Genomic DNA, 25,492 nt, shown 5'->3' on the forward strand with positions numbered 1-25,492 from the left:
TTGTCCAAACACTTTTACCTTCTTTCTTTCGTAGATTCACATTTCCATATTCAATATGGCCATGTGTCGGGCTTTTGCCGCAAGCAAACATTTCATAAAAGGAAATTAAGAAAGTTTTCTCAAAATTTTCCAAACTATTCATTAGCATTCGGTTTGTATATGACCATTTAATTGTAATTGACGTTGAAGCGACAACAACAACAACAATAAAATCCTTATTGTACTCAAAGAGGGAGCATGGAAAAATAATATTATTATTATTTTAGATGAAATTTCGAGAAAGTACGAAGGATGAAGCTTTCATTTGTGCGCATGACACAAGGGTGAAGGATTTTTCTGAAAGGCACATAAGAAGGGAAAGACAACTATTTTGACAGATTAGATATTTTCATTCTTAAGAGCTTTCCAAAAATCAAATACTTCAGAAAATTAAAAAAAAATAAATAAATTAAAAGCTTATATGCATGGAGCTTTAAGTTTCTTAATCGATAATTGTGAAAATCACTAAATTCCACTTTCTTTTTGCAGCTTTTTATGTTCCCTGCACTGAAATAGTATACCATTCAAAACCTGCCCCGCCCGCCGCACAACGAACGAACGCAGATGCTATGAAGGCAACAACAAATCTCAGTTACAGCCACTCCGTTGCGTCCAGCGCTAGCTCCACATCAACAGCCACTTCGTATAACGTCAACAGCAGCAGCAGCAGCAGCGGCGCCAATACAGCGGCCACACCCACCGCACCGACTGCATCCGCACTGGTATCGGCCGCAACAACATCAACAGCAACAACAACGAAGTCAACTAAAACGAAACCCGCATTAAAGACGCCAAAAGTGAGCTTTGCACCGCTCGACATCACCTTCCCGCCACCGAATACGTCCGCTACCGGCAGCAGCTGTGCGCTAACGGCCACGTGATACGAAAACCCCAATATGCCACACAACAACATCGTCTGCGAGTGGTTGCGCGCCATCGGCATGCAACAGTATGCCGATAGTTTCATGGAGAACGGCTATGATGAGCTGGAGATCTGTAAACAAATTGGTGAAATTGATTTGGACGCAATCGGCGTGGACACAACGCAACATCGTAACAAGCTGCTGAAGAGTGTGCGTTCGTTGCGTGAGAAGGGTGCGGCCATTGTGTATGTGATGATCAACGATCCGAAGGCGCTGAGCAGCAGCAATGAGATTTTGGCAACCGATTGTGATGCGCCGACGACTATGAAAGAGTTGGAGGCCATTATGAAGCGGCATTTAGAGGCCGATGGTATTCGATTGACGGCGCATCCCTATTCGACGCCGGTAAGTACGATTCTGGGGTGTTTAGGGTTGTACGGACTGATATGCAGTTCATTGAAAGATTGAAGTGGAAAAGTTTTGTGTGACAAATCTTGAGAGATCATTTCAGACAGTTAAGAAACCTTAGAGACCTGCTTTGCCAAGAGATTTTAGCCCGCAGATTACTAGTAAGGACTGAATCATTTCGATGATACTCTGAAAGTCGACGGTTAGTCAAGATGCTATAGGGTCAAAGCTCTATTATTTATGTCTTTTAGAGATCTCAAATGTATAAATGCGAATCTCTTTCTTTAGGAAGGATATACATATTGCTAGAAGGACTTAGCATTCTCTCAAGTCAGGCAAAGTTTCCAAGTTTAAGTATTAAGGAAGTAGGAAGCAAGGACCGACTGGGTTTACTATAGGAGGAGGAGGAATGTCGACTTGGGTTTGGAGTCTCAAAATCTCCAAAGTCAAGATGCAGGAAGCAAGTATACTATAGATCTTTTAGCCGTGGAATTCTTTATCTAAAAGTCCATTCGGCTTCAAAGCCACTTAAAAATCATATTTTCAATAATTTATTGTTGTGAGTTTTTAGTTGAAGAGGTAAACCTTTTTTATTATTTTAACACAACAATATGTCGAGAGACCTGTGCTGGCGCTTAGCATAATCGAAACGTGCCTTATCAACGTGCTTCAAAGCATTCTTCTCGCATATGCAAATATTAATGTATCAAGTTTCGTTAACGGTAAAAACAAAAACAATAAACGCAATGCATAGGATCTGCGTTAAGTGGCACAAACAGCGCGACTATCGATCGGCAAGCCTTCCTCAGCCGCTTGTGCAAGCGATGCCTGAGTTCAGCAAAGCTTTCGAAAACTTTACGGCAAGCGCAAGTTCGCAAATAAGTACATATGTAAATGTTTATATATATCCGCTTGCGCGCCAAGCTGCTAATTACACTTCCTCATAGTCACCTAGTGTCATGTGCCATGGTTGAAGGTAGGCGCGCGACACCGCCTGCACGCTTGCCTTGGCGCGTCACCAGCAGACGCGCTTACCCGGCAATGTGTTTAAGATGGGCAAACACATTGGAACGCCATTATCTGTGCGCTCCCGCTGTCGGCGCGCTCGCTGTTGACGCTCGTCAAATTGCCGCAGCAAGAATAATAATTTTCCAAGATGTCGAACGTGCGTGGTTATCTTATTATATCTGCGCTTGTTGCCCTTTGCGCGCTGCAGAAGCTTCTTAGGGAGATTTCGCGCATAATGTGGCACGCAAGAAAGTAGCGAGCAGCGAGAATATTTTATACAAAATGCATCCAACGCACAGAATATAGCAACACGTCTCAATTACGCTTACAACAGCTGCGGCTTCCGTGGCAGCCTGAAAAGCAGGAGACGGAACTAGAGCTGAAGCTGCAGTGACGCATTGACAGCGTGTGTGCCATGTAGTCAGCATGTGAACGTGCAACAAAATATGCTTGTAACTGTTTATGCGAGCAAGAAGGGCGGCAAACTTTTTTGGTTGCTCGCAGGAGGAGAGTGGCAGGGAAAATGCGTTTTTGATGACTTTACTTTAGACGACTTCCATGTGACAACATCGGCAAAGGCGGAGGGGTTATCTGCACATACTGTTGATGATGAATAACTGTAATAGTGGTGCGATTGAAATCGCTGGCATTAAAGCGGACTCGCAACGCTTTAAAGTTGACTAGATCGCCAATGTGTGACATGTGTTTGGGGTGTGAACGCTTTCAAGTATACAGAAAGTGTACATTTGCCCCTGATACATTGACACAGTTATTGGGGGCTTACATTAGTGCTGGCATGTGCTTTCCAATGTAGCTGGGTGCATGTGTGCGAGTAGTTCTGCATTTCACATGGTTTTGTGCTTGAATTACTATTTGCATTAGTGCCGCATACAATCTCATCCACACAAATCATATCCGCATATATTTCCACATTTATATATCTAACAGTACATTGCATTCATACAATTTGGTATTCAAGTTGCAACATGTGTTCATAAACATTTTTGACCGGTTTTGTATGATTTTTCACATTTTCGCAATGAGGTCATATAAAATGTTGATTACTCAGATAACTGAGGAATGATTTTATGAATGTGTGAGTTCATGATTTTATGGTTTTATGATTTTATGGTTTTATGATTTTATGGTTTTTTGATTTTATGATTTTATGATTTTATGATTTTATGATTTTATGATTTTATGATTTTATGATTTTATGATTTTATGATTTTATGATTTTATTTTATGATTTTATGATTCTATGATTTTATGATTTTATGATTTTATGATTTTATGATTTTATGATTTTATGATTTTATGATTTTATGATTTTATGATTTTATGATTTTATGATTTTATGATTTTATGATTTTATGATTTTATGATTTTATGATTTTATGATTTTATGATTTTATGATTTTATATGATTTTATAGTTTAATGATTTTATGATTTCATGATTTCATGATTTTATGATTTTATGATTTTATGATTTTATGATTTTATGATTTTATTTTATGATTTTATGATTCTATGATTTTATGATTTTATGATTTTATGATTTTATGATTTTATGATTTTATGATTTTATGATTTTATGATTTTATGATTTTATGATTTTATGATTTTATGATTTTATATGATTTTATAGTTTAATGATTTTATGATTTTATGATTTTATGATTTGATCACATTATAATTTTATGAGTTAAGGTTTTTTATTTGAAAATCTTATGCTTCTTGTCTTTGCATATAAATATATATACGTATGTATGTATATGTAGGAACTTATGTAAATATATTAATTGAGACATATGTTTCTAATATGCTTCAGACAATTTGTCTGGCGGCTTATGAATTTTGTTGCCAGATTACTCGAGCGCGTCTCAACTAATTGCACTTCAAGAAATTCACAAAGGTACACACAGCACATAGAGACACACATATAGGTGAAATAGACAGACAATTGTCGGGGGCTCAGCGCATACAAGTCCCAAGGTGCCTGCCGAGCACAGACATATATTTGAAATATGGCAACGCTCGGTCTATAAAAGGAAATGGCGGCGCGGCTGCTCAATGTCAAGTGGTTGGGTGGGTGTCTCGGCTCAGTATTTACAGAATGTGTGTGATGTTGAGACAACAACACACTTAAAGCAAGTGCAATGGCTCACAAGCGGCTCAAGCGTTGCAAGTATTTAGTTTGCCGCCAACGTTGATGACTCATCGCACCTGCACTCAGCGCAACTTAGCATTTCCATAATTACGAATTTAAATATTTTTTGATATTGTGGCCACGTGAGTAAGGGCTCTAAAGCTCGAGTGTGTTTATTACATTTGTCTGCGCTGAAGTGGGAGCGCCTTCATAATTACCTGGAGACTTCAGCAATTCGCTAGTGGGGATGTAGGCGAGCGGTGTCTCAAAACACTTTGATACTTACTTCGGTAGGTGTATTTACCTACAAACTAAGAAGTGATTCTGCTGATATATTGCCGGCACTTTAACAAATTTCGTTTCTATTAACCTGCCACTGAGCGCCTTTCACACGTTTCACCGTTTGAAATTTACGCGCCTGTAAATAGTTGCAGCGCAGCACTTTTTATTACAGCCAGCCTACGCTGATTGCATGCCGATCTACTGTTACTCTGACATCTGTAGCTCTCGAGCTTTTGGAAGGTTCTTTTTTCACATGCACATTCGTCTCTTGTTGCAGGAGGGCAAACGCGGCTATTTGGAGGGTCTCGCCGCGCACTATAGCAAACAGATTAATATGCCGTACGAGGACGTGTTGGACGCCATCGAGGAGGTGCGCGTTTCAAAATGGAAGGAGCGCCATGTGCGCATCTCAACCGGCCACACTTTATCGCGGCGTGCGGGTGGCAGCAGCAGCAGCAGTGGCATCGGTGTCAGCGTGATGTCGGGCATGATGGGCGGCGGCGTAGGTGTCGGCTTCGGCATTATTGGCGGCAATATCGCAAATCAATCAACTCTGCCGACAAGTCACAGCCAACCATTGTATGTGCCTGGCAAGTATTTGGTACGTATACGCCGTGTACGCTACACACACACATGTTGCGAGTACAGAATGTAGCTCAAATTTAGTTTTTTTCTGCAATTTTTTTTTTATTTTTTATTGCGTGCACTTTATCAAATCATGTTGTTGATTTATTTTCTGTGTATTTTTTTTATTGCGCTCTTGCACTTTTTCTGATTTGATATGTGGCCGCTTGCAGCCATCGAGTTGCCTTTCGAATCGTGAGGAGAATGAAATCTACAGCTTCGCGCAAAACGATTTGGCAAATCGCATGGCCAGAAGTGCAATTGATTCGAAATCGGCGGTTAACCTGAATGGCATGCAACACAGCTATCCGGGCGCCAGGCGGAATTTCTTCTACGATTTCTCGGCAACAGGTAGGTTGGATCATGGAAATGGGCAATGTGAGTATTTGGTGGAACGTGTATGTGGGAAATTTGAGTAGAATTGAATACGCTTTCGAAATATGTATTAAAAGAAAACATGTCTACATTTTATTAATTAATATGTGTTAATGAGTTTTACCAGAGCTTTTAATAGAAGGTTGTGGAAAATTATCATAAACTCGATCTTCGAAAAAATTAAAATATTTTAATGAAGCAATATACTTCTTCGAAATTTTTAAAATTTCGAAATTCTTTAATATTTACTTTTACTTACATTTCACGTCTAACCAGAGGGACGTAATCGAAACAAAAGACGTACGGTGTTTGCACGTTTCCTTAGCGGTCTGAAGCAAGGTGGCGAAGAAAATAACCCCAACGAGGAAATGCAATTAAAGGTAAGTCAACGATCGGTGCATAGTTTCTTTGAAATATCTGACTTTATACCATCAAGTAGTTATGACGAAATCAATGTTCGCCTAAATAACGGTTTCTTAAAAAAAAGTCTTCCCAAATTGGATAAAGAAACACGGAATGAGAAAATCCAGTATCGGAATGAGCTTTTTAAAAGCTTAACACTTTACAATTTCAACTGGAACTAATAGCTTTACAATTCTTACTGAAACTTATTAATATTGTTCACTCTCTGAGCTTTTTACACTGAATGAGCCTTTAAAAGCACACAGCTTTTAAGCTCCTGATAATTACACTGATCAACAAAAAAAAAAAATTTCTGTGTAACAAGAAAATTTAGGCTGATTCTGTTAGGAATAAGGTCAATTAGAGTAGAATTAGTAGTCTAAAATTATAGATACGAATAGTTTTATTGTAATATGATTTTTTTTATTTTTATTAAATTACAAATTATTTTAACAAAAATTAAATTATTATCAATGTTATAATATTATTATTATGATTTTCTCCTGTATTTCGCGTCAGGAACGTCCCTCTGTAATCTCCAGCAATAATCAGCCAGAATAGTTGGACTCCATTTTCCCTGGTATCGTTTTTCTATGGTAAAAATGTCTTGGTGGAATCGTTCCCCGTGTTCATCACTAACGGCACCCAAGTTTGTTGGGAAAAAGACTAAATGTGAATGTAAAAAATGTATTTTTAAGGATATATTGCAGCCTAATGCTTTATAGTTCTCTAGAAGTTCCTCAACAATAGTTTTATAGTCATTGGATCGGTGATTTCCAAGAAAATTTTCAGAGATTTTTATAAATGATTCCCAAGCTGGTTTTTCCAGATCATTGAGTTGGTTTTTAAATATATCATCTTTTATCGCTTGAGGACCTACAAACACGCCCTCTTTAATCTTGGCGTCACTGATTTTAGGGAATTTTTCTTTTAGATATTGAAATCCAGCGCCATTTTTATCCATTGCTTTTACAAAGTTTTTATCAGACCTTTATATGGAGAGGTGGTAAAAATATATCTTCAGGCTGTACTAATGGAGAATGCTTTACATTTTTTATTCTTGGAGTAAGAAAGTCTTTTGTCCAAATTTTCTTCACGTAATGCCCCATTCACAAAGTAAACAACAAAATTTTGTATACCCAAGTTGCAATCCTAATAAAAGCACAACAACTTTTAAATCTCCGCAAATTTTCCATTTATGTTCGACTAACTTTATCTTTTCTAAAAGAAATTTTCATAACATCACAGACACTGTTATAAAATATCAAGTCATTATCTTGTGAAAAAAAGCTTTTTAACTCTTCATCTCGATGCCGAAAATATGGTTGCAATAAATTCCATCCTTTTAATCGAGATCCTAAAAGTTCTCCTTGTTGTTTAGACAAGTGTAAATCACGAACTAAATCATTAAGATCTCCTTGAGATAGTCGGTGTGGTGTTTCTTCCTGGAGACAGATAGATGAAGAAGCAATTTGAAAATCAGGATTAGTACTTATGTATATTATAGCCACTTTTCTTAAAAATAAAGCACTGAATTAGAAAATAATAAGGAAAAGACGATTAATATTAAACTTTACTGATAAGTACCGGAACACGGAAACTAGTCGTAATCAAATCATACGTATGATTTTGTAGAGAGGTTAGGTAGATGTTTCGAAAGTACTGCTTACTTGTTACTTGTTACAAAATTTTGTTGATCAGTGTTATTCATTAATTGGGCTCACTGACTGAAATTTTTAAACTGAGTGAGCTTTTTAAAAGCTTAAAGCTGTAAAGCCCTTACTAATTACTCAATAATATGGTTCAGCCAGCTAAAATTTAGTTTGCGATGGGAAATACTTGATTTAACCTGGTGTTTAAGCTTCAACTTGTCACTAGATAGAGATCTACCTTCTATGTTAATACATATTTCCTAATTTTTCTAATTTATTACTTCAAATACCACTAATTCACACTCCACTTGAATTGCTAAAACTTTCTTATTAATTCGCCAAAACCCTCATACAAATAACCCTTTAAGTAGCTTTATGGCAATTAAAAGTAATTGCCACTTCTTTAAACTTTGCGTGCGAACAACAACTGCAAATGTTACAATAATCTAGTTGATGATGACTGCCTGAAGAGTACGAGATATGTGTCTGCGTTCTTTGTGTGCTCCGAGCTCCCCCTTAGCATACTTCATATGACTTTTATTGCGCAAACTTTAAATTGCAACAATTTCAGGTAAACGAGGGAAACAACTATTTTCTAGTTGCTCAAGTTGCGGATGTGTTTTGATCGCCTTAAGGAGCGCAACAAAGCGTGTGGCAGTGAATATGTTGAGCAGACATACTCGCACATATAATAGCGAGACAGCAAATATTTTGTGGGGGAGTTGACAGCTTAATGTAGTTCCCTTGTTTCTTTTTTTGCGCTTTGTTGTTTACTTCTTTCATTTTTGGCTGGCTTTTTGCATATGCCACAGTCCAATGTGGCGTTTTCCGGCATTTTGGCATTTTAGCATTTTTGTCCTAACCATATTCGAATTGCTGACGCACAAATTGGATCGCCGTGTGGGCATTCGGTGGATTTTGTTCATTTGCACCTTTATGTCGCGCTGTTGCTGTTGCCATTGCGGTCTCATGCACATTTATGCGGTTTGACTCTTTTTTGTGGTGTGTTTGCCTTTTATGGCTTTTTCCCATTCATTGTTTTGAGCTGAAGTTTTTTGACCGAAATTTCGTGTGTGTATTTGTATTTGTTTTGGCTTCCCTTTTTTTGTTTCCCTAACACCTCAAACTCGTATCTTCTTACATACACACTTTGGTGTTGTTTCAATATAGTGCTTTGTAATTCATGCTCAACCAGTTGTTGCCACTCTTTTGATTATTATTTAAGGTGTGGATTATTTATGAAATCAAAATTATTCCACTTGCAACGGGGCTTTAGAAAATTGCGATAAAAATCGTATTTCAAATGAAGTTGTTGTCAGATCTTAGGTTCGATGGCTGTTCCCCAAAAGGGAAATACACTTAGACTATTAAGGACAAACCTTTGTAATGCCAATAAACTTGACCGCCTCACTTATAGTTAAGAATCGAGAGCCTACCAAAAATCTACAGAGGTTTTTCCTTCTATATTTACGTAATTCGCGAGAATGCCCCAAAAAGTGGAACTTTTGGCTAGATTTCGCAAAGGCGTGGCATTCCTAAAGGAAATGTTGGGAAGATTCGACCTCATCTACCTTCTCCAAGTAGCTTCTGCGCTAGCATCTGGTAACATTTTTAATTTGACCTCGTGAATCTCAACGGGACATTGGTCAGTTAGAACTCCTATGACTAGGGAAAGATTGACGTGGCTAAGGGCCCTTGACCTCTTGCGAACTACTTTGGGTCAGATGGTTCTAGCGACAGAACAGGTGCTAGCGACGGAATTGTCCAGCGCTAGCTCAGTTCAGCTGAGACCCATTCATCTAAAAGTAAATTTAAAGAGATTAGTGATGCTCCTACTTGTTCCCATTACACTGTAGGTGAGATGGACGTGCCACGCCTAGCAAACTCATTAGTCTTGCAATTTCCTGCGATTTCACTGTGACCAGACACCGAAACTGGTCTGATTGCGAAATAATCTGTTAAGTATCCATTAGAACCTATATGTTTTAGAATGATTTCGCTTATTAATTCCATATCAGCCCAAATGTAGGCAACGTTTTGATGCTTTATGGTAATCAGCGCTCCCTTACTTTGACAGAAAACTAATATTTGTGCGAATAAAATTCCAAAAAAATATAAAATTATGTCTTTCTCTTCAGCGCTTCCAATAAAAAGGGTTCAGTCAAAAAGTTCCTTTGCTTCAATCATTTCTGACTTCTCAATCTCTGCGGAGCTTTTGTTAGTCACTCACTTCCTTTTTTGTTTGCGTTTTTTCGAGACATTTCTAGTTGTTCATTTAATATTTAAGCGAAATTCGCTTTTTGTTGTGGTTTCCTTTTTTTATTATTATTTACGCTTGTTGTTGGTCTCCTGCCAGTACTAATGTTGCGCTGCTTGTTGTCTTTCTCACAGTGGACATGTTTATTTGTGCTTGTGACACAATGTCCTCCCGCAAGTATACACACACACACCTACAAAACTATACGAAATTGTATTGCTGCCTGTTAGGTCCCACAGTCCCACAGGCAAGTGAATCGTGTACGTTTTTTGCGTCTTTGTGGTTGTCCGCTGTTGTTTTGCGGTTTGTACTAAATTTTTTTTTAATATTTTTTCCAGCATATTTTGCATGCGCTTCTTTTTTGTGTTGTGGTCAATTTTTGTGAATTACCTCAACTGAGCATTGAGGTGCCGGAAAATGTGCTTTGACTTCGGGCAATCGACTCGGTCTTGGACGCCAACTAACCATTGAGACGTGAGTCTGTTTGGAGCATTCGCAGTTCTTGGCCGCTTTGTTGTTGGCGGTACATGGCAGCAATTTAATTTCTAAAGCTACTTCCTTTCGGTTCTCGAGGAGTTGTGTAGTCTTTTTGCCAGTGCCTTTCATTTTCGTTTAAGCAATTTGGTATTGTTGTTGTTTTTTTTATTTGTTTTTACATTATTTGTATATTTGTTATTGCTATTTTTCGTTGTTGTATCGCTGACATCCTGTTATTGCCAGCAGTCAAGGCAGGTGCTGGCACTGAGTTGTGAAAAAAGTTGTAGGTGAAAAGAATTGCGAGTTCTGCAGAGAGAGAGAGTGGAAGTGCGAGCGTGTAGTGTCAGTGACTAGGAGTTGTTGGTGTTGCTTAAAAGTTGTGCTTAAATGCCGTGGAATTTCGCTCATTACGTGGTCTGCTGCGGAAATGTTACTTTCGGTCATGTTTTCGCCCACGCCTTTGACTAACTATTTTGCAGCTTCCGCTATTCTACTTCCACATTTTTTTCAATCGCAATTTGAAAGGCGTCTGTGGCGCTTCGGAGGAGAGTCAGCATCTCGGTGGACGAGTCACACTAAGCGGTCGAGTGTACTGCCGAGTGCCGTGTAGTGGCTATGTTGCTGTTGTTGTTTGCTTGTGTTAAGCGTTTTTGTTTCAGGTGTCGCTTGGATTATTATTTTTATCGCGCTTTTCGCTAATCTTTTGTCCGTTTCGGTTTTCCTTCTTTTGGAAAGTTTTTCACACAGCGCCAACGCCAGTGGCGAGTGGCTGAGCGCAGCGCTCACAAAGTTCATCTCATTACTTGGTTATTAAGTTTTCTTTTGTGTTATTGTTGGTGTTAAATGGCTTTAAAGTAGTTGGTGTTAAAATACTTCATTTGGAGTAGTAATTAGAAGCGGTGGAGGAGTGGTCTATAATGGAATTCTTTTTATGGTGTTTCGCAGCTTCACGGAAAATTTACGCTTGCATCTCAAAATTACATTAATTCTTTCTGTGAAGTCCTTATGTTTGGACCAAAATAATCAGTTATCTGTATTTTTTAGACTTTTTAGACTTTTTAGACTTTTTTCTTATCATATCTATAAATCCCCTTCAATCCCAGAAAACCGTGCATATCGAGGATGAGGTCGCCAGTTTCGACTATTGCTTGGTCTCTAGTATAGTTTTTCAGCCGAAATTCCCGAAACAATACAAGATCTCTTTCGGATTAGTGAGCAAACACGGTATCATTCGCGACTACAACACTCTTATGCCGAATATATCAGGGCTATAGGTGAGTCTTTGTTCACTATATGAGGTCGACAGTTTCGACTATTTCTTGGTCTTTGGAATCTTTTCTTGGCGACGGTCCTGCAACTATAAAAAACTCCTTCAGATTAGTGAGAAAACGTGGCAGCCTTCGCTCCCACAGCTCTCTTATGTCCAATATCTCATTCGAACGATAAGACTGTTTTTGCTTTCCGTTGAGGAAGCTCCACGAATGAGGTCTACTGTATCATGTACCTACTCAGTTGTCTGACAATACAAGATCGTGGACTTTTGTTACGTTATCAAGTCTGAGGCAAGTCCATTTCCCAATGCGGTCGAATCAAGCCTACGATTCCGATTCGGCTGGAATTTGTGGTAAGTTTATTTCTGAACATTGGCAGCAGAGTGATGAAACTCAGCCCTTACCTGAACGCACTCGTTTCTATAGTATAACTTGGAAAGCAAAGCGCCTATTTACTTAGACTACATTGAATTGAAAGTGCATAAATACAATCATATATTTAATAATTATTAAACACATATTTAAATAATTATTCACACTTTAATTTCTTTCATTCCTTTCCTCGACAACAATTCTCAATTCCAGTCCGCGGAGAAGTTTAAGGCCTGCAGCACCATGAAGCGCGTGGAGCCGCATCAGAATTTCGAAGAGACAATACGAAGAGTAACTATTAAATAACAATTTCACTGTGTACATCATTGACCCAAGCGATATATCTTTCATTAATTATTTCATATAGTTGAAAACGCAGAAGAAAAAGGGCGAAACGCACGACAAAGGCATACACGACCGCGGCAAGGAGGTGTCGCACACCATGGTCAACGAAATGCCACTCAACAATTATACGAAGCATCCTTAGGACACGGCGAAAGGCGAAGCAACAGAGGCAACGGAACAAAAGGAGGGAAACGATGATGAAGATAACGGGAAGGCGACACATGCGGCGGACAAAGCGCAAGAGGCGGCCGAAAGCGATACGGAAGTCAACAAAGACAATGCAGAGGAGGCGGTCTGCAGCAGCAGCAATGCGGGAAAGAGAACGACGGTGAACGATATGGACAAACATATCTACGAAAACCAACTGTGAGGTGGTGGCGTAATTAATATGTAGGTGCAGAGAGTGCATAGAGTGCAGCGCATTGCAGTTAGGTGCGTGCGGGTTGAGGAAATAATTCATCAGTTGCGGCGATGGTGCGAAAATGATAATAACTTTGCGGTTGTAATTATGCATTCAGTTTTCCATTTCTCGAATTGCCTGTTGCAAAATGCAAAAAAAGAGACACAAAAAACTCTCCAAGCCACAAAGCAGATGTAGCAACAACAACAATAACGCATAGTTTTTGTAAAGTTTGTCGGATAAATTAGTTTCATTTGCAGTTTTAAGGGCAGCATTCATTGGCAACCCAACCCAATCCCGCCCAACACAGACACATAAATGCAAATGGGAAAAACCTCAATTAAAATCCGCACCAATAATTTAAGTCACTTCAATGGACCGCTACGCACAGCGACTGGAAGCACACAAACACACACACATGCATAACTGTCTGCACTCACTAAACCATCGTGCGGCCAATTGGAACTGTACACACATCCCTGCATAAATAACGGTTATTGGGTGGGCGATAAATTAGGCACATCATTCACTTTCACAGTCGAAGCTGTGCGCTGCTGCTCCCATGTCGGTTTGGGTCTCCGACTCCGGCTCTGACACCAAGTTGACCAAGTGAATGCACAAAGCAACGAGTAACGAGCGGCGAGCAACGAGCATGGCAAATCCTTTCGGGCGTCAATGTGCTTAAACGGGGATAACAATGTCCAATACACCAGGGATTAGCAGTGAATAAGCGGAAACCAAATGGCCAACAAACCGTTGGACAAGCGCAAAGAATACGGGGGACTTTTTAAACTGGCTGTACAGGGTGACTCAGCTGCTGTTTTGTATGAGTGTGTGTGTGGCTGCCAATCGCTTAACCGCCAGACCTGACCAATGCCGTTCGATCGATGCCGCCAACTGACCGAATGAGCTTTTCCACACACACACACACACACACATATACTGACATACATATATACATTCTTGTTGTCTGTGTGTGCTTTGGTTTTCCAGTTTTATTCTCCATATTGAAATCGCCACAGTTGATAATTCATTTTCAGTCACATGGTACATACATACAAATGCATGTGTGGAGATTAGTGGTGCCTGCAACAGCAAGTCCAGTTCCAATCCAATGTGAGCATGCAATCGTAAAATCGAGTTTTTTTGCACGTTTGCATTCAAAAATCATGCGTTGCTTGTTTTAAAAACGATAGTGAGAGGATAAAAATATATAACACGTGAGAATTCAGAGACAAGTTTACTCAGCTTTCAACATTTCGGTAGAAGCATATGAGTATATGAGTCAAACTTTCTAATATTCAATGTACTAGCAATATATTTTCCGTTAGATTATTATCATACATCTATGCTCTGTTCCTTATGAGCAACGTTTCGTTCGAGCCTACAGATTATGATTAAAGTGAGTTCTTCATTAAAATTATTTACATTGCATTAAACTCTTCTTAAAAAAAGAGTGCCAAAAGAACACTCGATAAAATGTAAAAGAGAAATAAAAAGCTTTCGGGTTTGGGTCTATTGTTTGGAAAATTAAGAAATTCAAACGTCGTAGACACCGCTTATGCGATTATAACCAAGTTAACAACAGTTCTCCATTCATTTTTCCTTTTCGCTGTTTGGCGTCAATTGGTGATACCAAGTGTCGTTAGGTCCGTCTTCACTTGGTCTTTACAACGGAGTGGAGGTCTTGCCCTTTCTCTACTTCCACCAGCGAGAACTGCATCTTCCAAAGCTGGAGCGCTTTCGTCCATTCGAACAACATGAGCTAGCCAGCCTCATACAACTCATGGTTCCATCATCTGCAGTATTCGCCGTTACCAATGTGCAAAGGACCATAAATCATCCACCAAATCTTTCTCTCGAAAACTAGTGCCGTTTCATCGGATGTTGTCATCGTCCACGCTTCTGTTCCCTAAAACGGGATGGGAATGATGAGGGACTTGTGGAGTTTGGCTCAAGAGAGGACTTTACATTTCAGTTGCCTACTCCGTCCAAAGTATCACCTGTTGGCAAGAATGATGGTTCCAAGATAGACCACAACTTCAATGTTATGATTGCCAACAGCCATGTGGGAGCCATGTCGCGAATGAGTCGACTGTTTGTTTGATGAATAGAGATATTTCATCTGGTTCACTACCATACGCACACGAACCCTTATCTAACCTGAAAAAAGCAAAACTAACTGGTGCGGTTCTTGAGTCCAATGATATCGATATCATCGTACACGTACGCCAGCAACTGTATTATTTTTAGTCATATGATAATGAGTCACCCTGTTTGAAACCTTCTTTGATATCGAACTTCTCGGAGAGGTCCTTTTCACTCCTGATGGTATTGCTCCTTTTGGTATTGCTTAACGTCAAACATAGTTCGATATATTTCGTGCAATTTCGTGAACCTGCAGCCAACTTCTGCCAATATATTGTTCAAAAAATTAAATTCTGCTGGAACTCATTGCAATCTCTCAATTTCTCAAAAACAAACTACTAAAATCAAAAATTCGTTTACAAAACCCTCATCCAACTGAAATATTATGCGCATTAGATTCGCTTTCCACCAAACAATTTCGCTTTCACACTTTGTTGCAAAACAACGCAATAAGTCTCGAAAAGCCCCGCTGCCGCTTACAATTAATTTCAAAATCAGATGTTACGCATTTTTGTTGCATCCGAAATTTGCCATGCGAAATTTGTTTAATGAGCCATTTCGCGTCTGAGCACTGCTAATGATGGCTTGGCTGCTGCTGTTGCTGCCTGCTGTCCCGCCGCTTGGCGTTTGGCGCTCGGTGCTCGGTGCAACCACTAGTTGTTATTACAACATATTACTCACTTTTGTGGCGCGCATGTGTTGTTGTTGTTGTTGCAATTCGTGCTTCGTGGGTATGCATTTGCGCGCGCCATTTGCCGCCGTTGGTGGTGCGCCGCTCGCGCAGCACGAAGTGGCGCAAAACATTTGCATTGCGGCACCAAGGCCACCAGCGCCCAGCCAACGTCCCACCAAAGCCAGCAGCCACCGGCTACGCGTTCCAGGCATTCACAGCGGCACTAAGCGCTTTTTAACTTGTTTGCTTTAGTGGTACGGCACATTATGGCATTTGCCTTGTTGCTCTGCGTCGTGTCTCTTAACGCACTGCCGTCGGTCCCGTCCAACGTTCAGCCGCGGCAACTTAAGTGAATGTAAATCAAGTTGTGCGGCGTTGCCTTGTATTAGTATTCGTGTGTGTGTGTGTCTGTGATGATATGTAACGGTGGTATACTCACACGAGCACGCCAGTCTCAACTACACCGCAAAAGCCATTAGCGTCCTGGAATTTTGAATTTCCGAAAATTTGCGCAAAACTCAAACTTTAAAAGCTGCAAATGTGTAGCTTTGACATTGCCACACACCCGCAGACACACACAGGCGCGAGCGTACCACCTAGTCACTCGGTTGTGGCGCTCTTTGAAGTGTGCGTGAGTGAGGTGTGTTCTTACGTGTATAGTAGTTGTAGTTGTTGTTACACGCGCGCCTAAGCTGCAATTAGCCAAATTGGAGTTAGCCACTAGCTCGCATATATTTTTTCATTTTACTACAAATGGCAACAATAAAATTTGCAACACAGTTATTTTACTGTTAATTCCACACGGTCCAATGCGTTTTATTCGCTTCATCCACAGACAATTACGCGCATTAACAATAAAATGTGTTTATTAATTCTATTTGTGGGCTTACACTTTCACACGCACACTCTCACACTCACACACACACACATGTAAATGTTTATAAAATTATAATAGCGCTGCTAATGGTAGCAAATGCAGCTGTTTTTGCCAAATTTTTGTGCAAAAAAAACAATTTCATATTTTAATTTGTGCTAAATTAGGCATAACAAATATAGTTCACTTGATTTATTGTTGTTATAATGGCATTCCTAATTGCGATTATGTTGGTCACTCTGTTCAAATATGTTCAACTGGGACATCTGGCGGCGGAAAATTTGTGGTATTTTAAAGTGCTTAGAATCAAATGTTTCAATTTCTCAATAATTGTGAGAGGACTATGAGAAGAGAACTGTATTCACTTATAGCTATCTGTGGTGCTCTCCTTCAGCACTTTATAAAATCTGTTTCTTACGACTCTATTGACTCATTTAATCGGTTCAAAGGTCTGCTATTCAAGACCCCTTAGTCAACTAGTGTTAGATTGCTAAGCCATTTGCTAAAACTGCGAATCAATGAGAAGATGACAGCATATACGATACAGCATATGTAGTTTTGAACCCACTAAAACTTTTGTCTATGAAAATACAAATAAAATATTTTCTCAAAGTACTTAACGTTGACATTACTTTCAGTAATTACTTCTCATATGATTAGAGTTATATGCCGAATAAGAGAGAAAGAGAGAGTGATATTGAGAAAGATAGAGAGAGCGTTGGAGAAAGAGTGAGATATAGAGAAAGCGAAAGAGAGGAAAAATTAGCAATTCGTTAGCATTAAAAACTTTTGCGACAACTGATATTTTTGCTATTTCTCGACTGGAATTGGGTCAATCGGGTCCTACGACTTTCTTCTAGAATTTCGATATGCACCAAAAATTGTTCTTAACAAAAATCTATCTTCGGATATGCCCAGGAAAACTCTCCATCGAGTCACAGTTACATGTATGTATTTATTGGCGTAGGGACTGTTGATTATAGCCGCCATTTCTCTTTTTCTCTCAATTCGGCCCCAATTGGAAATTTCAAGTGAAACCAGTCGCACCTGATCTTTGCAACGGAGTGGAGGTCTTCCTCTTACTCTACTTCAACCGGCGGTTAGTGCATATAAGACTTTCAAAGGTGGAGCTAACTAGCCAGCGTAGCCGCCGTCTTTTTATTCGCTCAATGTCGTCATATTACTCATACTGATCATCGTTTCATCGTCGTACAGTCCCCGATTTAGTTAGGATTCGTTACAGATGACACCAGAAATCATCTCAGCGAAAGTGGAACGAATATTGGTTTCAACGACAGTCGGGTCTAAATTAACGGAAAGAACCCGGATTTATATCTGCTCAAAGACAGTTCGACACCATTTCATAAAATTGTTTGTTGGTTTGGTTTATGGAAATATATTGATTTTATATATTGATTTAGGCAAAACGCAGCTACGCCCAACTTAATGAATCCAACTTTGATGAGTCTGGTGTTTTGGAAAACGAAGTGAAGAGAGGACTTTAAGAAGAGTTCTAAAGCTTCATTTGTTTCAGTATTCAACTGGATATTTCAACTATGAAGGCTATCTTCACTATAACTACTTTTGGCTTAAAGTGAATCACTGAAATTTAAGACTTTCAAATGCTTGGTACTAACGAAGCATTAGCTTTGGCATTTCGCCCAACTCAGTGATAACCTCTCTCTCGTGGGAAAAATCTTTCTAGGTTTAGGTTTAGAGAAAACAAAACTTTTGAAAATCTTTGGAAAAATGTTTTTAATAATTTCTTGTTTTTAGTTTCATGAAAAATAATCCAATTTTTTATTCATCTTCTTCGATCTTCCATCAACTTGATCCATATTTATGTTGTCGTTTTAACTTATTGTTTATGCATTTATTTATTTAATGGAAACACATTCATCGATATTCAGCTTTAGTAAAACAATCACCACAATGCTGCTGCAACAAGAACAACAACAGCCCCAGCAACCACTGATCAATAAAGAATTTAATCAAGCTGTTGGCAATTTGAGGCAATAACGCGACACATGCAGCGGCTACAATTAAAACTGAGTTGATGAGTGTATATATGAATGTTTGTGTGTGTGTGTGTGTGAAGGGTGTACCAATGCAGATAACGGTGACACAACGCAAATGAATGCTTTGAGAGCTTTAAATGCGAAAATATATGCCAATTACCGCAATCATGCTTAATGCAATTTAAATGGCCAACAGAAAAGCTGCCGAATTAAAACTATGAAATGCAATGAGTGCAACAACAGCAACAACAACAGCAACACAATAATAATAAAAATTATGTTATAAATCATGGATTGTGTTGTTGTTGCTGTTGTGAAATATTGAAAACGCTTTCCATTGGAATGACGATTTTTGTGTCAATTTGAAGCATGAAATCGAATTATTAAACGCAAACATGCAACACATTAAACATAACGGGTTTTAAAACACCGTTGCCAATAAATGCAACAGTTGAAACGCGCAGCAGTTGGCACCCAGCTGCTGCGGGAGAGGAGGGGTGTGGTTTGAGTGCGATCGCAAATTAAATGCTGAAAGTTGAGCGGCCATTCAATGCCACACGTTTGATGAATTATGAAGTTGGCGGTGTGGCATGTGGCATGTGGCTGCACTGCAATTTGTATTAAGTGGGTGTGAATTAACACGTCTCACAACAACAATAACAGTAACAAATAAATATGCGGATTTATGCTAATGAAAGTATGCGCATTTGCAGCGCCGATAAAAAGGTTAACACAGAAAATAAGTTAAGTAAGGCAAACACGGCAAAATAAACCAATAAAACCAGAACAAAAAGGAAAAAGTTTAAAAAACATAACAACAACAACAATAAAATGTTATAATTTATTTATAAGTAATTACAGCACGCTGTAATGCGCCCATTTAATATGCGATACAATAAAAGTATAATATATTAACAATAACAACAACGAAAACACCAATACTTGTAGTTAAAAGCGAGCATCAACATACACACTCACACACACACATACATAAAAATATTTACATATATACATTTTAATATAAGCATGAGTATACTAATACTGCTAGTGCTTTGCTCTCCACTGTAGTATGAAAATGCAAATTTACTGCATTCAATATTTATCGTATTTGAGTGTGTGTGTGTATGTGTTTGTGCCGCTTGTTTCGGTTGCTAAAATCCCTGCAATTGTTTATAGTAATTTATCGATGGCAACGCAATTGCGGTGGATGAAATTGTACAGAGGCATATTTACACGCAAATATATTAATATATATATAAATATATATATAAACTCTTATGAAGCTATTTAAATATTACTTATGAGTAAAACCTTTATATATACATAAATACATGAGCATAAGTGATTTCGTGTATTGGAAATGGAAAACCTAGAACTCTTGCATTTAAGTAGTTATACATACTACATATATAACATATTTATATATTGTAATAGACGAAACTGTATCATATTTCTGATCTAAACTTTAATAAATATTTACAGTTATTATTATATGCATAAAAGCCAAATATCGGATGTAAGAAATACTAATGTGAATATATGTATGTTATAGCCTTGTCCAAAGTGGTGTAAGACCCCATTTTAAGATTCTAAAAATAATACATTTCTTTTCAAATCACTTTAATTTACAATTTTACGCATATCCAAATATTTATATATGAAACTATTACAACTATAATTGAAGTATGCTGTAAAAATTATTTGAAGCACTTTATGAACTCAAATCTTTAAATGTCTCACCAATAGAATGAGTTTAAAAATCATTTCTTGCTTGCTATTTTGTAAGCAACTGAGAAAATGATGCTCAGTTCAGATGAAATATTCCTCAAAATATTTAATAATCACTTTAACAGCTTAACTGTAAAATATATACTTCATCATGTTCGTTGTTCGGTTTTTAAGATGACAGGTGTTCTGAAGTTTTAGTAAAATGTTTTTTTGGAATACGCTGCGATTTTTTGTAGTGTATATGGCGTAGAAATATTTAAGAATATAGTTGAAGCATGATTTCAATTGTTTTTTTCCTTATTAGAAACTTCGATAAGATCTCTTCGGTATGTAAAAAAAAGATTAATTGAAAAATATTCAACCGAATAACATAAATCGAATCCTAACAACAATCACAAACCTCGAGAACTCCTGAGTAACGAGGTTCAAGCGAATCGATGAATTTTTCTAAATAGTGTCCGCCATATTGGATTTTAAATTTTGAAAAGCCGACACCGGGTTTTTAAAAACACGGTCCGCCATATTGCTTTTTGGGATGGTTATTTCAAAACACTGAGATGATGAGTTAAGGGGTTAGGGATAGTCAGAGACACGAAGAAATTATATCATGTTATTTTACAAAAGTAATAGTATGGCATTATTCTACATTGTTTTGACTTGAAGTCACGAAAATTTGAAAAAAAAAATATAATTCCAAAGTTATAGCTGTCTGTGTTGACCCAGTTTCAAGAAAAGGTCATTGCGGTGACAATCATAAGTCCTTGGAGATTCATCTAAAATTAATCGGATATAAAAAATCAGTTTTATTAATAGATAATCCTGGGCCTGAACCAAACTTTTTTTGGTTTTTTTAATTAACAAAATGGCGGCCTCAGGAAATTTTTTCCTAGATTTTCGGGAAAAAATCAACAGTTAATTGTTCTGAAAAAATCGAAATTTTGAAAAAAAAATCTTTGGTTCAGGCCTGAGTTTATTATGCATTCTAAAAGCTGTAGAAATTTCATTACAGTTGTCACCAGTTCAAAAAAAATAGTTTTGAGAAAAAAGCATTTAAAGTTTCACACCAGCGTGTTGGAGTGCCCTAGCGCTTGTTGTTATTTGTCGAATAACTCTAAAAGCAATTATCGGATAAACTTTAAATTTTCAGAGTATATTTTTAAGATATTACACTTAATGAAAATGCAAAAAAAAAATGATTTTTTGAAAATCCTGACTACCCCTAACCTCTTAAATGGATATCAGATTCAGATTCAGATTCTGTGATCCCAAAAACATTAGGTACACATAGAAAGACCGCCAGGTCAGAACCAAAATTTTTTGTGTGTGGCTGTGTGATTTAAAGGTTCACTAATACAACTTAAATCTTAAGAACACCACTCAATATGCCCAAATATATAGAAAATATCGAATTTGAAGTCGTAGAGCTTCAAGTAAGTTAGTAAAAAGATCATTAATTTTGGCTTAAATTTAGGGTTTTATAGTTCCGATGCAATCCAGAACAAATAAGTACAATTTTGAATATTTTTTTTCTCATATAAATCCTCAACCTTATTGGCGAAGAAGTGTAACAGTCGATTTTCAGAAGCTTTTTTGCTTCTCTGTAGGCGAAATGTTCACCAGTAAAATCATTTGACATAGACAGGAATAGGTAGTAATCGCTTGATGTCAGGTTCAGACTACAAGTTTGATGTATAAGAACTTTTCAAACAAGTTGTCAGAGTTGCCGAGTTGTTACTATTGTTGAGTGTGGCCTGGCATTGTTCTGATGGGACACAATTCCTTAACTATTGTCCAAAGTTGGTTGCTTCTGGGTGACTTGATCTAATAGTACAGCAATTATCAAATTTATTAGTCTCAGTCATATGTATATCATGGAAAGTTTCATTATGGCTGACGGCATGTAATTAAGCTAATATTCGCGAAAGTGTGAATTTGTTTAACAAAATTAAAGGATTATCGGTTGATTTGTTCGTCAAGTATAGCGAATATGTCCATAATTTACTTTCTGCTATATTATATACGAGAAACCATCTCTTAGTGTATCAAATTACACATTTTCAAGCTATTTATTAACAAATTTGTCCCAAATAATCTTGCTCTCCCATTTTTAATTTGTAATCAATATTAATACTGTTGTGTGTTAAGACCATCGTTAAAACCAAATGACTTTCAAACAGTATGCTAGGCCCCAAAACTAAATTAAAGCAACACAAAGCTAAGCAAATAAATTTTATTATCAACAATATCAGCAGATGCTTAACGCGGCACTAAGCAAATAAGCTGGCTTATAAAGTTCTACTTAAAGCCTATTGACTTGCCACATGCCGGTTTAAATATTACAGCCAAACGATTAAGTGGTTGTGTAATGGCCATACTATTTTACAAATAAACATATGTTAAACACACACACACACCCTCTTCCATACATATTTATATGAAGATATGACTGTGTAATGTAGTCATTTCGTGTATTCAAGTACGAGTAGTTATGGCGTCAACAGCTCGGCGAAGTGGTAACTTTATTTGGCCACTCGATATTGGTAATTGAATATTGTATAAAGTGTATTACGGCAAATTGAATCTACTGCAAATTGCATGCATGTGCACAAGCGCATGTACGTTACGCAGCAAAGCTATTTGTATTTGCACACAGTTAAAGGTAATCACTGTGTGTGAGTATGTGCGTTTGTGTGTATGTGTGTCCTTTACATAACAACCGCTTGTTGCAGAATTTATTTGTTGAAATTGAATATTTGGTAATGCAAACAGACAGACAGACATACCTCCTATATAGTTGTACGGCGACTTTATAGTATTCAATATACATACATATATGTATGTTAGGGGGATTATGCGCGCATAGGAAGTTCAGATATATATACATACATATGTATATTCACATTAAGTATATTATTCAAATATTCAATGCAATTGTGTTCAGCAACAACAACAAAAACATGCATATAAACACCTTGCAGTGAAATGAATTAGTTGTTAACTAAATACTTTAGAACTAGTTTTAATAGGAAGTTGAACTAGTCCGTCGACTGTATTTTTTGCATTTTTTTTTGTTAATTTTACAACACTTTTATATCAGTTTAAGACAGTTACATAACTGTATAGTTCAATCTATATCCCAGTTTTTAGTGAAAAAAAATGTATTAGCCGACTTAACTTTACTTTCAATATGAATCAAACTAAAACAAGCAAAGAAAGGCTAAGTTCGGGTGCAACCGAACATTTTATACTCTCGCAATTTATTAATATATTCTTATTAAGATAACACACAATTTGACCCAATTTGAAAATCCTATAATTAGGTATACGAGAGCTAGGGGAAGTTATGACCCGATTTTAACCATTTCTGGAACAGAGACACACTATTAGAAAAAAATATTTCCTCTGAATTAAATTAAGATACCTGAAAGATTTACCGAAATTTTCGGTGGAAAATTACCATGGGGCACTGAATTCTTCATATTCGATATTCGGGGCTTTGAAAAGTTATAGTCCGATTTCGACAATTTTTTCACACGTGATGCCACAGGTTTTTTTCCGTTATCTTCATCGGTTAAATATATATATATATACTATATATTATAAAGTGAACGAATCAGATGGAATTCAAAATTGAGTTATATGGGAAGTTGGCGTGCTTGTGAACAGATGTCATCCATTTTCCGCATTTTTCGTGTCAAGAAAATATTATATACCGAATTTCATTCAAATCGGTCGAGTAGTTCCTGAGATATGGTTTTTGACCTATAAGTGGGCGATGCCACGCCCATTTTCCATTTTGTAAAAATTCTGAGTGCAGCTTCTTCTGCTATTTCTTCTGTAAAATGTAGTGTTTCTGACTTTTCTCGTTAATGAGTTAACTCACTTTTAGTAATTTTCAACCTTCAACCTCAGCTTTGTATGGGAGGTGGGCGTGGTTATTATCCGATTTCAACTGGTTTCTTGGTGTGTGGTGGGGTACGTAAGAGAATCGACTGCAGAAAGTTTTATATAGGTTTATATAGCTTCATTGGTTTGCGAGATATATACAAATAACCGATTTGATGGCGGGGCAAAGCCCACTTCCCCAAAAAAATTACATCCAAATATGCCCCTTCCTAGTGCGATCCTTTATTCCAAATTTTACTGTTATAACTTTATTTATGACTTAGTTATGACACTTTATGTGTTTTTATTTTCGCCATTTTGTGGGCGTGGCGATGGTCCGATTGTGCCCATTTTTGAAAGCAACCCTCTCAGGGTCCTAAGGACTTTTTATTTTGGTATTAGTTCGTTTTCGGTCCGTAAAAACTAGTTGTAAACTGGTATGTTCTATTACTACTTCTTGGTTTCACTGCCGGGTACTCATAGACCCACACACATATAGACCCATCTATATAACTAGTTTAAGCCAACTAAGCTGCGAAGCTTGTCAAATGCTAAGCCAAATTTGCATTTATTTGTATTGATGAGTGAGCACACACACACCCAAAAAAAATATATATATACTTACAAATATAGATATGTGCTTTTATATATGTATGTATAACATATATAGAACAGCCAATAAATTCACACATATAATTTTGCATGCAAAATTTTATTATAATAAGCATATATAAATCGAAAATCCAAATATACATATATACAATCATAAATAAAATCGATGAGCATATGTGTTAGAGTACTTAGAAACTTAGTCGCTTGGAAATGCGAAATGTTGAAAATGTTTAAGAAAATTGTTACGAGCAATTATACAATCAAATTAACTGTGTGTTCATATTTAACATATATAATATATAGACATATATAATATAGACATACATACGTACATATATATCTACTAAACTTTATATATACACATTTGTATAGTGACACATTTTCTATACATATATATATATATACGCAAGCATGCATAGCAATTTTATATAGCAGTAAATATGTTTTTTTTCCCAAAATATACTACAGTTAAGCTATGCGAATATTTACGGTAAATTCATATACTTACATACAGTTGTGCATGGCATTGCAGTTAATGCGTTTAGCAACAATTAAATTATTTGAAAAATGTTTATTGTATTATTCTCGAAATTGTCAATAAAATATTATAGAAATAAAGAAATGGAAC

At 37.3% G+C, this 25,492-nt stretch overlaps 2 protein-coding genes across 2 annotated transcripts; both read left to right on the top strand.

The window, feature by feature from the left end:
• The first annotated feature begins 491 nt into the window (after positions 1-491).
• LOC105219994 (uncharacterized) lies at positions 492-21,751 on the top strand. The gene is made up of 6 exons (XM_011196365.3): positions 492-1,307; positions 5,029-5,352; positions 5,549-5,726; positions 6,027-6,130; positions 12,395-12,472; positions 12,549-21,751. The coding sequence occupies exons 1-6, from the start codon at positions 936-938 to the stop codon at positions 12,666-12,668; spliced, it is 1,176 nt and encodes a 391-aa protein (XP_011194667.2). The 5' UTR covers positions 492-935; the 3' UTR covers positions 12,669-21,751.
• LOC128924130 (uncharacterized) lies at positions 609-920 on the top strand. The gene has a single exon (XM_054235971.1). It carries the CDS (start codon positions 609-611, stop codon positions 918-920), a length of 312 nt encoding a protein of 103 aa, XP_054091946.1.
• Positions 21,752-25,492: the final 3,741 nt, after the last annotated feature.

This window comes from Zeugodacus cucurbitae, chromosome 2 (assembly GCF_028554725.1).
Source record: "Zeugodacus cucurbitae isolate PBARC_wt_2022May chromosome 2, idZeuCucr1.2, whole genome shotgun sequence".
Classification (NCBI taxonomy): domain Eukaryota; kingdom Metazoa; phylum Arthropoda; class Insecta; order Diptera; family Tephritidae; genus Zeugodacus; species Zeugodacus cucurbitae.